This window comes from Podarcis bocagei (genome assembly GCF_964188305.1).
Source record: "Podarcis bocagei genome assembly, chromosome: 1".
Classification (NCBI taxonomy): domain Eukaryota; kingdom Metazoa; phylum Chordata; class Lepidosauria; order Squamata; family Lacertidae; genus Podarcis; species Podarcis bocagei.
This window is the reverse complement of record NC_138125.1, coordinates 25,438,914-25,453,610: the sequence shown is the minus strand read 5'-3', so window position 1 is coordinate 25,453,610 and position 14,697 is coordinate 25,438,914. Positions and strand designations below refer to the sequence as shown.

At 41.7% G+C, this 14,697-nt stretch overlaps 1 protein-coding gene across 7 annotated transcripts in view; it reads left to right on the top strand.

Moving 5' to 3' along the window:
• Positions 1 to 14,403, top strand: part of SPATA7 (spermatogenesis associated 7) — a 70,453-nt gene extending 56,050 nt beyond the window's left edge. For all 7 annotated transcript variants that reach the window (XM_081173360.1, XM_081173362.1, XM_081173359.1 and 4 more), the window contains 3 exons: positions 10,997 to 11,074; positions 12,646 to 12,703; positions 13,846 to 14,403. In XM_081173360.1, the coding sequence (XP_081029486.1) occupies positions 10,997 to 11,074; positions 12,646 to 12,703; positions 13,846 to 14,325 (616 nt within the window). In that variant the 3' untranslated portion in view covers positions 14,326 to 14,403. The remainder of the gene's footprint in view (positions 1 to 10,996; positions 11,075 to 12,645; positions 12,704 to 13,845) is intronic.
• The last annotated feature ends 294 nt before the right edge of the window (positions 14,404 to 14,697 follow it).

The following is a 14,697-nucleotide window of genomic DNA, read 5'->3' as shown; positions in this document are numbered from 1 at the left end:
CCCGCTACGGCAAGCGGGGGACCCCTAAAATCCCAGGCGCTGAAGCCTGAGAACAAGGAGACTCGGTGGGCACCTTTGCGCCCCCCGGTACCGTGAAAGAGCCTTTTTAAAGGCTACGGATCGACATCGGGAGTGAGCGCGGTGCTGAGAGTCGCTACCCAGCCTGCGAAGTGAAGCCGCGTCGCCATAAGCGGAGAGCGCCGATTCCTTCCTGAAAAGAAATTCGGACTGATTCCCCGTGAGTAAGAACTGAAAAATAACTGGGACTTTTCTTAATTTTAAAAATTGGGCTAAAAACGGGGGGAGATTTAAACAAAGGAAGTCTGCCTCCCCCCGACCGCATGAAAGTGAAAGCAACGGAGCTCTAAACCTGCATCCGTTTAAATTCATCCTTTGATCAGCTAAACCGGACATTTAAACCTTTGATCTCCCCTCTAGCAAGCAGGGCAGAGGGGAGGCGAATTTGACCATTAACTGTATGACTTATTTGAAGGAAAAAACCTCTGCTATCTCATCTACTTGAAAGTCTGAAACGGTCTGCCTTCTTAGTACATTGAGCTGACTTTTCCCTGTGAAGTGACACCTTGATACAAAGTTTCCACAGTGCCTGACTTTTGTACATTTTAAGAAGAAACAGTATAAACAGTATACTGGGCAACTGTGGCAATTGGAAGCTATAAGACTTTAGTAACATTGATTTTGACTGGGTTAATCTCCTTTCTTTCTACATCTTGGATGGTCTCCTTTGTTCATGTATTTTGAAATTTCCTTCTATGGCCATTTTGATTTGCTCCCTCTAGAGGATAAAGTGAAGTCCAGCACGGCCTAAGACAGTGGAATTTTCCAAGGGAGAATAAATCCCGTGGGAATTGACCTTGACATGAGTGGGCCACAAGAAGAGATAACTACAAGAGCCAAGACCAAGCAACAACAACAGCAACAGCTGCAGCTGCAACAAGCAAAGAGAAGAGGTTCGATCTTAGGCGTAACAGCCGGACTAGCTGGAACAACAGGACAGGACAAAGGAGCAGCCGTTTCTATGGAAGCTGTGACAGAAGCTTTGCTTAAGATAAACCAGACTCTGGAGTCTTTGACAAAACAGACTTCAGAGAACACACAAAAATTAACAGAAATATCAACAAGATTAAACCAGAATACAGAATCTATAAATAAATTGGTCGAGGAAAATGCCACCACGCGTCAAATTGCCGAAGAGGCCAAAGCCACAGCTGGAGAGACGCAGGAGAAATTAGAGCCACTTGCCAAGAAGGTCTATGAGCATGATGCAACCTTGGCCTTGTGGGAGTTACAGAGGAAAGAGAGAAACTTAAAATTAAGACTGATTCCGGAGAATGAAAGTGACAACCTTGTGGAATATTTGACACGGGAGTTTGCGGATTGCTGGGACTTGGAGGAAGACGATTTTAAAATCACAACTGCCTTTAGACTCGGCAAAAAGCAAGATAGAAAGACACCAAGAGATTGTTTGATCATACTCAGATCTAAGGAGGAAAGAGATAAAATTTTAGGACTACACTTTGGAAAAGCCCTCCAAATTGGAAATTCAGCAGTACAGATCTTTAAAGACATACCAAAATATATCTTGGACTTAAGAAACTTCTACAAGGATTTGGTGCTTTTGTTAAAGAAAAATCAGATCCGCTTCAGGTGGGAATTCCCACAAGGACTGTCATTCGACTACAAGGCAAAGAAAGTGAAAATAAAGACAATTCAAGATAAAGACAAATTTCTGGCAAGATATCAGGAGGACCTACAGAAGGGGACTGTGGACGTACTTGCAGAACAGAGGAGAGCACTGGATATCCTGAATCTCTCGTTTGGACAAAAACCACCACCGTCAGAAGAAGAGCAACAACTTGGAGCTGTTGGAGGAGCCTTAAGAAAATAACAAGATGGCTCTGCAATTCCTTAGTTGGAATTGTAATGGACTGAATGGGCCTTTGAAGAGAAGACAAGTATTTCATATTTTGAACAGAGAACAATTGGATTTGATATGTTTACAAGAAACTCACATAACTAGAGCCCACAGGAGATTACTCACAAATAAAAGGTTAGGACAAGAATTTGTCTCATCAGACAAAGTTAAGAAGAGGGGAGTGGTAATATATGTGAAGGAGAAATGGGCTCCAAAAATGATATTTAAAGATGAACAAGGGAGATATCTGGCTGTGGAGATACAAGTACAAGGAGAAAAACTTTTAGTTGTTGGAATTTATGCACCAAATGAAGGCAAATCTGACTTCTTTAAGGGACTTCATGAAACTTTGACGGACTATCTGGATTATAATATGATAATCATGGGAGACATGAATGGCGTGGTCTCCACTAATATGGACAAGGCACAAAGACTAACAGTCACTAAAGAAGGGAGACTCCCCAAGACTTTTTTCGAAATGACAGAAAACATGGACTTGATAGACATTTGGAGAACAAGGAACCCTCTGGAGAGAGAGGGAACCTTCTTCTCCCAAGCAATGATGACCTGGACCAGAATTGACCAAATCTGGGTTACCAGTGGATTGGCTCCAAAGATTAAGAAAGTGGAAATCTGCCCAAAAACTTGCTCCGACCATAACGCCGTGAAGATGGAGATGAAACTCACAATAACCGGTCAATTTAGATGGAGAATGAATGACACCCTCTTTCGAGATAAGGAGATTCTCACGAAGGCCCAAAAGACCTTAAAAGACTATTTTGAAATAAATTTGAGGACTGACGTGGAGAAAAGAGTGATCTGGGACGCAAGTAAAGCTGTTATGAGAGGATTTTTGATTCAACAAAATTCAATAAAGAGGAAAAAACAAAATGAGAAAAAAGAGAAGATCTTGGAAATGATAAAGGAAGGAGAGAGGAAATTAAGAACAAAACCAAAGTCTCAGGACATTTTAAGAGAGATTAAGTTATATCAAACTCAATATATGGAATTGATGAACCAAGAGATTGAATGGAAGATAAAGCAAATGAAACAAAAGACTTTTGAATCAGCAAATAAATGCGGTAAACTTTTGGCATGGCAATTGAAGAAAAGGCAGAAACTAAATACAGTTACAAGCCTAGAGGTTGATGGAAAGAGTATATCTAAACCTAATGAAATTAGAAATTGCTTTCTAAGTTACTTCAAAAAACTTTACACCCAAGGCCCGCAAAATGAAGAAGATATAGACAAATTCCTTGGAAGATATGGATTACAAAATATCTCTCAGCAAAGTAAGATGGACTTGAACCAGAGAATCTCAGAACAAGAGGTAGAGGCTGTCATTCAGAATACGCAATTGGGCAAATCTCCGGGACCAGATGGACTGACTTCTAGATACTACAAATCGTTGAAGGAATGGTTGATTCAACCATTAAGAGAAGTTTGTAATGAGATCCTTGAAGGAAAAAGGGCACCTGAATCGTGGAAAGAGGCATATATCTCACTCATACCAAAGTCAGAGACTGAAAAGACCCAACTCAAGAACTACCGCCCGATATCACTCCTTAATGTGGATTACAAAATTTTTGCAGACATTTTGGCAAAAAGATTTAAAAGAGTTTTGATGGAGAAGATTCATAAAGACCAAGCAGGCTTTCTCCCTAAAAGACACCTAGCGGACAATGTAAGGAATGTAATAGACATTTTGGAAAAGCTGGAGGTGAATATAAACACTAAAGCAGTATTGATCTTTGTGGACGCGGAGAAAGCCCTTGATAATATCTCTTGGAGTTTTATGAGGAAGAATCTTCATGGGATGGGGGTAGGCCAGGGTTTTGAGAATGGTATGGCTGCAATATATTCCGAACAAAAAGCTAAGCTGATTGTAAATAATGTTGTGACTGAGGAACTTAAGATAGAAAAAGGAACTCGGCAGGGGTGCCCAATTTCCCCATTACTTTTCATTTCGGTTCTGGAGGTGTTGCTGAATATGATAAGAAATGACCAGCAGGTCAAAGGTGTGCAGGTTGGAGCTAAACACTACAAGTTAAGAGCGTATGCAGATGACCTAGTATTGACTTTGCAAGAGCCGAACACTAGTACGAAAAGGGTTTTAGAAATAATTCAACAATTTGGCCAGGTGGCTGGATTTAAGTTGAATAAGCAAAAAACTAAAGTCTTAGGGAAAAACCTAACAGATATGGAAAAGGAGAAGTTTCAGGAGGAAACAGGTTTGACAGTGGCTAAGAAAGTCAAATACCTAGGGGTTTATTTAACACCTAAGAATGTTAATTTGTATAAGGACAATTATGAAAAATGTTGGTCAGAGATTAAAAAAGATCTAGAAATATGGTCAAATCTGAAATTGTCAATGTTAGGTCGAATTGCAGTAATTAAAATGAATGTATTGCCTAGAATGTTATTTTTGTTTCAGACCTTGCAGATTCTTGATAAGATGGAATGTTTTAAGAGGTGGCACAAAGACATTTCGAAATTTGTCTGGCAGGGCAAAAAGCCCCGAATTAAATTCAAAATACTGACTGACGCTAAAGAAAGAGGGGGTTTCGCCCTGCCGGACCTAAAATTGTACTATGAGGCAGCAGCGTTTTGCTGGCTGAAAGAATGGATGCTCCTCGAGAATACAGATATCTTGGATCTGGAAGGCTTCAATAATGCTTTTGGTTGGCATGCATATCTTTGGTATGACAAGGTTAACAGTACCTTTAAAAATCACATTGTTAGAAAAGCATTATTTAATGTCTGGATAAGATACAAAGACTTATTGGAAAATAAAACCCCTAGATGGGTGTCACCAGTGGAGGCTAAAGCAGTGAAGAAACTCAATATGGAGGTCGGATGGCCGAAGTATTGGGAAATTTTAGAACAGGATGGAGACAAGGTTAAACTACAAAGTCAGGAGAAATTGAAGCACAAAGTAGAAAATTGGTTTCAATATCGCCAAATAATGGAAATTTTTAAACAGGATAGGAAAATCGGTTTCCAAGTGGAGAAATCAAAACTAGAGACCGAATTGCTAGAACCCAATACTAAGAATTTATCTAGAATGTATAACTTGCTGTTGAAATGGAACACACAGGATGAAACAGTTAAATCTGCTATGATTAAGTGGGCGCAGGATGTTGGACACAACATTATGTCAGATGACTGGGAATGGTTATGGAACACCGGTATCAAATTTACGGCATGTAATGCCTTAAAGGAAAACATTATGAAAATGGTATACAGGTGGTACATGACCCCAGTCAAGCTGACAAAAATCTATCATTTGCCCGATAATAAATGTTGGAAATGTAAAGAGACTGAAGGTACTTTTTACCACCTTTGGTGGACATGCCCGAAGATAAAGGCCTTCTGGGAAATGATCTATAATGAAATGAAAAAGGTACTTAAATGTACATTTTCCAAAAAACCAGAGGCCTTTCTCTTGGGCATTGTCGGCCAATTGGTGACAAAGAAAGATAGAAATTTCTTTATGTATGCCACAACAGCAGCAAGAATACTCATCGCAAAGTATTGGAAGACACAAGATTTACCTACTCTGGAAGAATGGCAGATGAAAGTGATGGACTATATGACACTGGCAGAGATGACAGGCAGAATCCGTGACCAACGTAAAGAGATGGTGGAAGAAGAATGGAAAAAATTTAAGAGCTATCTTAAGGACTACTACAAACTCAACGAATGTTAAAATGTTGTGGTTGCTAGAAGTAACAGGGTACAGGGATACAAGGTTAGATAACAAAGGAGGACTAAGATGACAGAGATTAGAAAGTAACAACTGGGAGTTGCTAGTTCAAATATGGACACTGGGATGCAGAGAGGGGGGGTATGGGGAAGTCCAAGAAAAGAGGTTTATGAAAATATCTTTGAAAGCATTTTGTATGTTTGTTTTGTTTTGTGTTTGTTTGTTCTTTTTAAAAAAATGCTGTAAAACCAATAAAAATTTATTAAAAAAAAAAAATACAGTGAACAGTGTTTTCTCTTCTTCCAGTTCAGACTCTAACGATGGTCTGGACAATATACGTGTACTTCTAGCAATAACTGTGTCACCTGTATCAGAACTCTCAGTGGTGCTTTCACTGTCACTATCAATGTCAATGTCAACTCTACATCTGAAGTGGCAAAAATGGGATAACTGTGGAGAATATCTTTCTCCTTTCTAGCAGTTCGTTCTACTTCCCTAGTGAGAATCACTGTATCAGTGTCAGGCAATAAAACTCTGTATTGTCCTTTCTCATAACCCATAAAATTGCCATGTGTACCACGTGTACTCTGCGGTGTCTCCACCCATATGTCAGACCCAAATACTCTAAGGTGTTTGACAAAAGGTTCTCTCTGGAACAGTTTCTCATAGGGCGTACCTTTTACATCTTTGGAATATTTTCTATTCCAAGTATAAACATTCAGCAATTCAGCCCAAAACTCTTGTGGCAAACGTGCCCTTAGCAGTTGTGCTTTCATGCCCTTTTGTAACTCTATGTTCACCTCCACACACACATCATTGTTCCATGAAGACTCCTGGACGGCAATCTTGTTCACCTAGCAAATGTTCTAATTCCTGTGAAACAAAAACCTACTTTTCACCAGTGAAAAGACATTCAATTTTCGCATCATGAACAAATTGACCCTATCACAAAATTCTCTGAATTTTGTTAAAGTCTGATGTTGTTTTTCTAGCATATAGATCCATGAATACTGAGAAAAACAATCAACCGTAATCAGGTAATACTTGGCTTTGCCTCTAGAAGGTGATAGAGGACCAATCACGTCAGCATACACTCACTGGAAAGCTCTTGTGACTACCTTACCAGACTTCTTGCCTCTTGGCTTTGTACCTGTAACACAAAATGCATCATCACATTTCTTACAGTCATTACTGTCAAAAGAAAGTAAATAAAGTCCATCTTCTTGGTAGGCATACAGGAGATCTCTTCCATCTCTGGCGATCACGCATCTCTCCTTGTTGAAAGAAACACTAAAGCCTTGCTCAGTAAGTTGAGACACACTCAACAAATTGTAAGACAGTCCTTGAACATAATGGACATTGTTAATTGTGGTTTGGATGCTCTCCAAATACACTGTTCCAATCCCTATAGCTCTCAAAGATTGACCGTCCACTTGCTTGACGGTATTCCGCAACTCCTTGAAGGTTGTGAACAAACCTTTCTGCCCAGACATGTGGATTATGGTTCCTGCGTCCACTACAAAGGCATTGTAGTGTAACCAAAAGCAAGTGCTTGTGGAGGACGGGGCTTAGCACGCTCTCTGCCACTGGCCCCTCCCATTCCAGAGCTCCTGGTCGCTTCTTTGGGCTTTTGGCCCTTCCTGCAATTGCGTTGAAGGTGTCCGATGGCCCCACACTTGTAACACCGTGTGGCCTTAAGAGCAACTGCTCCCTCCTTCCTTTGAGCAACCAGAGGGGGGGCTTTCGAAGCTCCATTCTCCCCCTCACTTGCCACAAATGCTGCTTGTCTATCAGCCTCTGACAGCAGCATAGAACAAGTCTTCGTCACGGTGAGGTCTGCAGCTGGCAGAGCTACAAGCTGTGACACAACAGTCGCGTACCTCCCATCTAGGCTGTGGATAATCAAGAGACAGAAAACAGGTTCCGAAAGATCAATGTTCCTCTGCATCAGCTGACCACGCAGATACTTCAACTGCGTGAGATGCTTTTGGAGGCAATCTCCAGCTTTCAACTTCAAATTAAAAAGCCGTTGGAAAAGCAAGTAAGCACTCCCTGCTTTGAGATGAACATCTCGTAAAGCCTGCCACATCTCTTGTGCGGTGGCTAAATCCCGGATATGAATCAACTGATCATCAGACACAGACAGGGTGATCAGTGCTTTCGCCTGTGTGTTCTGGTCACGCCATACTCTATCCGGCTGCAGTGGGATCGGGTCTTCAATCACATGGAACAGCCGCTGCCTTACAAGAACGGCCTCCATTTTCTGTGACCACGCAGCATAATTGTCGTCCGATAATGGCGGACACAACCACAATCCGACTCCTTGCTTGGAATCCATTTTGGCCTTTTGCTTGCAGCCAAAAGGTCCCACAACAATTTCTGCAGCAGCAAACAGTCTCCAGCAAGCTCGGGCAAAGTCCCGGCAATTAAGGCTTGCTTATCTCTCCGAGGTTTATTGCCCTCTTAAATCAAAGCGTACTCACACAGTCCAACGGCACACAGCCAACTTCACTCTTCTCCGGCTGGAACGCAGCCTCGACACTATAGGCACCCCCGGAACGAAGACTCGCCGTCGTTACTCCAGAGTAGCAGAGGGCACTGGATCATCAAACCATCCTCTTCGTGGAAAACGCTCCTGGGGGGACGGCAGACCCCCAGTACCTCCGAGCGTCTCCTGGTAGGCACGTCTCTGGAATGGCATGTCCCTTCACTCCAGAGTGCCCATCTGCGACACTTCTCTTATGAAGAATGCACAAAAGTCTTCTGGCATCACACAGCAAGAAGATGGAGACATCTGTAGATCTAAACTACGTTTTATTCACAATATATACAGAGAATCCATAATCCCGTCTGTGTTCTCCAAACTCTGGCAGAAAACAGAAAGCATACAGCAAAAGCGAAAGTATAGTCCAATAACACTCTCAGACGGAAGAGATAAGACAGTCTTCCATTCCCACGCTCTTCTCAGACATCTCATGTGATTTATACTAATCACACTAGCCAGCATCGGTTACGTAAAATCCTAACAGTGAGATGCCGTGCTAGATGGTGGGGACACTTGAATCTAAGCTCTGTACACATGAGGGGAAAGGAGTGGGAGTGAACATGCAGCTGTGCATTCCAGCACTTTGTTGCATGAGAAAATTGTGTACTTTTACCACAGGCTCACACACCTCCCTTTCTTTGAGAAATAAGAACAACGAGCATCACAGCATAATTAGGCATTGGTGTGGATCACCCAGCTCACACAGCATCATCTGCTTCATGGTGGAGATGCGATGGTATGCCCACTCCTTCACCATAAAGAAAGGCATGCCACCACAGGATAAAGCAGCTTTCTCCAACCTAGGGTCCCCAGATGTCGGACTACAACTCCCATCATCCCATGCTCATTGGGCTAGGGATAATGGGGTTTGTAGTCCAGCTGAATCTGGGAACCCAAGATGGAAAAACTGTCTGATTCTTTCCCTGCCCAAACAAAGCTTTGGGCCGAGCCAGGGAAATGGTGTGAAGAAGTCTCCCCTATCCCAGCTTTGCCACTGATTTCTGGGAGGCCGTTTGCATTCTCTTTCTGTCTTTCAAAGACATCTGGGCTGCAAGACACAATATTGAAAGGCGTTCTAGTATTCCTTGGAAGGCACTGCAGGAATGTAGTATTATAAGCATCAACGTGGGGTCTGATCAGAATGCCAAGTAGCTGGAAACTTTCCAACCTCTATAGGATTTACGGCGGGTGCAAAGGAGCCTGTGCCAGAGCCATTCAAGGTGTTCACGATGCTCAGCACCCTTCACTCAGGCAGCAACTCCTTTACAGATGCCATTTCTGTTTATGGAAGGAAATTTAGCAGCCCCTATCAACAGATTTGCATACTGATGGTTGATTACTTCTATTAAGTGTTTGCGTCTCCCCGACGTTCGTTTGCATCTGTTTGCTTACTATTTAGACATCTGAGCAATTAAATTACATTCCTGTGACTTGAAATGTTTTGTCTTGTTTTATTAAACACGTTTGTAAAAGGATGGGGGGGGAGGAGATATAATAACATTATAAGAGAAGACTGTGTGGGAACGAGGAAGGGAACAGCCTTGAGGTTACCTGCTTCTAATGTGTGGGGAATTGCAGAAGTTAAAGCATTCCCATTTGCCAGTAGGTTAATCTGTTAACTCCTGAGTACAGAAGGTTTAGAAGAGTGGATCCTGTTGTGATCTAATCTGTTAGGAGGCCGGGTTAAGAACGAAGGCAGGTGCCTGATAACAGAAATCTGGCCCAATTAAGCATACACCTTTTTGTTGATTAATTGATTCACATTTGTGGAAGGGGGGGGGGAATGTTCTGAAGCCACAAAAAGAATTCAAATGTGAAAGCAAATAAAATAAAAAGAACATTCCTTGTTTTTAGGTGAAGAGTGTGTGTCTTAGAATAGGCGCCATCTCAGAATAGGCGTCCCCTCTTGCGTGAAGGGAAAAACAGAACACCTCTTTTACAATACAGCTTGCCATCTTTAGGGTGTATTTTTTTTTTTTACAGTTTAGTTCTTTTATTAAAGAACTTCTTTAAAAAATCTGCTGCCCAATTAATTGGCGCATCTTTAGTCATTCAAGAAGTTCATTAATCTAACCCATTTACAGCACACTTCTACTCACGTCTGACAAGGCCTGTTGAATTAAATGAGAGCTACTCCCAGGTAAAGTGGATTAGGATTGCAGCCCATTATGGAAGCAGAGGGTGGTATTCAACTTATGTAGAGCAGACCCACTGAAATTAACAGGCCCAGTTTAGTCATGTTCATTAATTTCATTCCCTAAAACTTGGTTGAGTATTACCCATCTAACTCCAGCAGCTTATCAAGTTCAAATTACTCATTTTAACCTTGATAGTTTTATATGGCTGCATTTTGAAACTACATGCAGGTAATTTGTTAGGCAAGTGTTCACATAACAATTCCACAATTTCCATTGATTCCCATAGGAACATTTCTAATCCATGATTTCTCCAATATCTCTTTCTCTCTCTCTCTCTCTCTCTCTCTCCCTCTCCCCCCCCCCCCCCGCCGCCCATTTCTTTCTGAAATGGCTGCAGCCAACCAGCAAAGAGATAAAGGGGAAACTGATTTACCTGATCTCTCCTGCTCTCTGATTTGTCTGATACATCTGTTTGGATATCTGATTCCTTGCAGGGTTTATAGGGAGGTTTGGGCATAGTTTTTACATAGTGAGCAGGCAGTACCTGCATGTATTGGACGTCCTTTGCTTCTAATGATCTCCAGCCTAAATTTATTGATAGCTATATTTACATCTATATAATCTACTGCTTCCGAGAGAGATACATATCAGCTTTCTTTTTTCCTTTGCAGAGAAGAAGAACTTCTGTATTTAAATTTCATCCAGGACATAACAGATGAGATTCTTAAGCTCGGATTGTTTTCCAACAGGTTTGGATATATTTGAGGTTATTTTATTTTTTTGAAAAAAGATATATAAAGTTTTTTCGCGATACTGTGAAAAGCATTATATAAGTGATTGGGAGCTGAAGTGAAGAGGTCTGGTCAGGCATCTAACAGACAAGAGGAAACCAAAAACAGTTCGATAAGAAGGATCCAGCAAAACTGCCTATGCTCTTCTCAAGGATCCTGCAGCCCTCTGGGCTGCAGAAGGAACCGGGAATCACCAATAATTGTTTGCCGCCTGCTTTTCAGTCATTTAAGCCTCCACTGGATCAAAGAGTGTATAATAATAATAATAATAATAATAATAATAATAATAATAATAATAATAATTTATTATTTATACCCTGCCCATCTGGCTGAGTTTCCCCAGCCACTCTGGGTGGCTCCCAATCAAATGTTAAAAACAGTACAGCATTAAATATTAAAAAATTCCCTGAACAGGGCTGCCTTCAGATGTCTTTTAAAGATAGGATAGCTGCTTATTTCCTTCACATCTGAAGGGAGAAGAAGAAGAGGAAGAGTTTGGATTTGATATCCCGCTTTATCACTACCCAAAGGAGTCTCAAAGCGGCTAACATTCTCCTTTCCCTTCCTCCCCCACAACAAACACTCTGTGAGGTGAGTGAGGCTGAGAGACTTCAGAGAAGTGTGACTAGCCCAAGGTCACCCAGCAGCTGCATGTGGAGGAGCGGGGAATCGAACCCGGTTCACCAGATTACGAGTCTACCGCTCTTAACCACTACACCACACTGGGAGGGTGTTCCACAGGGTGGGTGCCACTACTGAGAAGGCCCTCTTGTCTGGTTCCCTGTAACCTCACTTCTCGCAATGAGGGAACCGCCAGAAGGCCCTCGGTGCTGGATCTCAGTGTCCGGGCTGAACGATGGGAGTGGAGACGCTCCTTCAGGCAAAGGGAAATAATTGGACATGGCCCTTTTCTCTCTCTTTTTAGCCTTTTATATCCTGTCCTTCCTTCAAAAGGAGCTCTGGGCAGTAAACATATCTGCAGTAAAAATACAGTTAAAAAAATAAAATACAAACCTATTCAAACATTCAAAGGGTGTTAAAAACATCTAAAAGCAGTTAAGGACAATTAAGCATGTAAGAAGTCATGTATCTGAATAACCAGCCCCCAAAACAGAAGCATTTTAAGCAGGCGTCAGAAAGAATACATGGCACATGCCTAATGTCAATAGGCAGGGAGTTCCAAAGGACATTTTCTTGCCACCCTAAGGCCAGACTCCTGATGAATGCAGTATGGAAACTGCAGGGCACTTGTAGAAGTGCTAGGTTTGCAGGTGCAAGTGACCGAGTCAATTACTGACTTTGTTAATAACTTTTTAAACTTTTGCTTAATGGCGTTTTATTTTATTGAGAAATATTCCTGGCAAAGAATAAATAAGAGAATCTTAGCTGCTGCTGCTTCTTTTGCTTCTGTCTAGAAAACACTTTTAAGTGTTGGTGTTTAGACAACTTTAGTAATTTTTAAAAATTGTTTCCTTCTGAAAAATGACCAGCACCTTCATTGCAAAATGTTTCTTCTTTTTTTAAAAAAGGGCTCTGGAAAGGTTATTTGAGCGTCACATAGAACAAAATAAGAACCACCTGGATGAGGTACGTCCTGTGTATACAAGGCCATTTGATAAGGCCACATAAGATTAACGCAAATGCTGTTGTTATCCTGTTCACTGAGTACACCCACTTTGCTCTTCCCTGGGAATGACCAGGCAAACAAACCACAAAGAGCACGATGACCCAGCCTGAGATTATTTTGCCCTAACAAACCTTTATCGCTAAGTCAGCAACAAACCGTGGCTTAAGGCTGGATGGCAATTGTGGCTTATTAGTTTATTTACCCACTTGAGCAAAGCAGATGCACATGGAGCATTTGTGAACAAGCGTGACTTACTAACTAAACCATAGTTTTTGGCTTTGCATTAAATGCATAGACAGCTACTGACTAATTTAAGCACTTGGCTCTGTGAATCTGTTTTTTTCTTCTGTACAGTAGAAAATACACACACACAAACACACGTGTACGTAGAGAGTTCCTTATTTCATATACATGTTATATAGCCCCATTTAAGAATTTGTACTGAACTGTTCATTCTTGGATGCGTTATCTTCTTCTTTCTTTGGCGATCACTCGTAGCCGAGTAAGATTGTCTTCCATAAACACGGTTTTAACAGTGAGTCCGTAAGTGACTGTGGAGGCCAATTCTGGATCCACACATCCTTCCACAGTGGGGACATAGGTTTCCAGGGAGTAGTTGATCACGGTGAGGGTTTGCCAAACATGCCTTCCTCTTAGCACGTTTCTCCCTTTCGTCCTGAGTCATCAAAGCTCATGACACCTTTGGTAAAGGCTGTTCTCCAACTGGAGCACTCGCAGGCCAGTATTTCCCAGTTGTCAGTGTTTATACTACATTTTTTTTAGATTTGAGAGAGTCTTTGAAACTCTTTTGTTGACCACCAGTATTATGCTTACCATTTTTAAGTTTGGAATAAAGTAGTTGCTTTGGAAGATGATAATCACACTTTGAAGCGAATGCATTATAACCGGGAATAAGCAGGTTTTTAAAATATATATTTCAGTTTCAATTACCTAGAAAAGCCTGGGTTCAAAATGACCTATTTGATTATCTTTCTGATAGTTAAAAACAAAACCATCGTACCATATTTTTTATATTATATATATATATATATCTAAAATTGTTTTTCCGAACTCTTGTATTATTTCCTCCTTGAAATCTTAGACCAAAATGCGCCACCTGCTGGAGATTCTGAAAGTAGACTTGGGCTGCAGCAAAGAGGAAAAGCCGGCGGGAGGCTTGGACATGTTTGGTCTGCGCAGGCCTGAGACAGCTGAGCACCGCCAACATCGCAGCAAAGCTCAAAGACAAAACAAGCCAGCAAAATGCGAGGTGCTGTTAAAAGCGGGGGATTTAAATGGAAACGATCCCTCTGTATCTTCCGTACACAGCGATGACTCTGAGAAGGTGGAGGGCAAGGCTGGCTTCTCCCCAAATCTGAGCGAACCAGTGAGCGTAGGGCTGGATCCTTCCTCCTTTGTGGTCAGCGATGAAATTGCAGGTACCTCGTGCACGTTGCCGCCGGCGCTTAGCTCAACCACCTGCGACGCTGACTTTGAAACGAGCGACTCTTTGAGGGAAGTCGACGAGCTCAAAGAAAGCTTTGCAGAATCCCTCCCCATCTCCACCGACAACGCACAATAGAACTAGCAGCAAAGCACCAAGCCAGCCAGCGGTGCAGATATCTGAACTTTGCAAACTAAATAAAACAATAGCAAATGATCCCCCCCTTAAAAACCTTCTCTTTTGGATGCACTCGTAAAAAAAGGGCCCGAGTATTTTACGAATCAGGCTGTAGCGAACTGAGTCCTCACACACACACGGTAGTGGGCAGCTGACATGTAATGTAACACAATGAGATTATCTGCTGAAAACTCTTGAATGTAGAACTTTTCTATGTATTTTAAAGGCAGGTGTGATTTATTTATAAGATTTATTTATAATAAATGAATATAACATTTGCAACAGTAAAATACAGTCATTGAATTGATGTACCTACGCTATGTAGCCATTTGT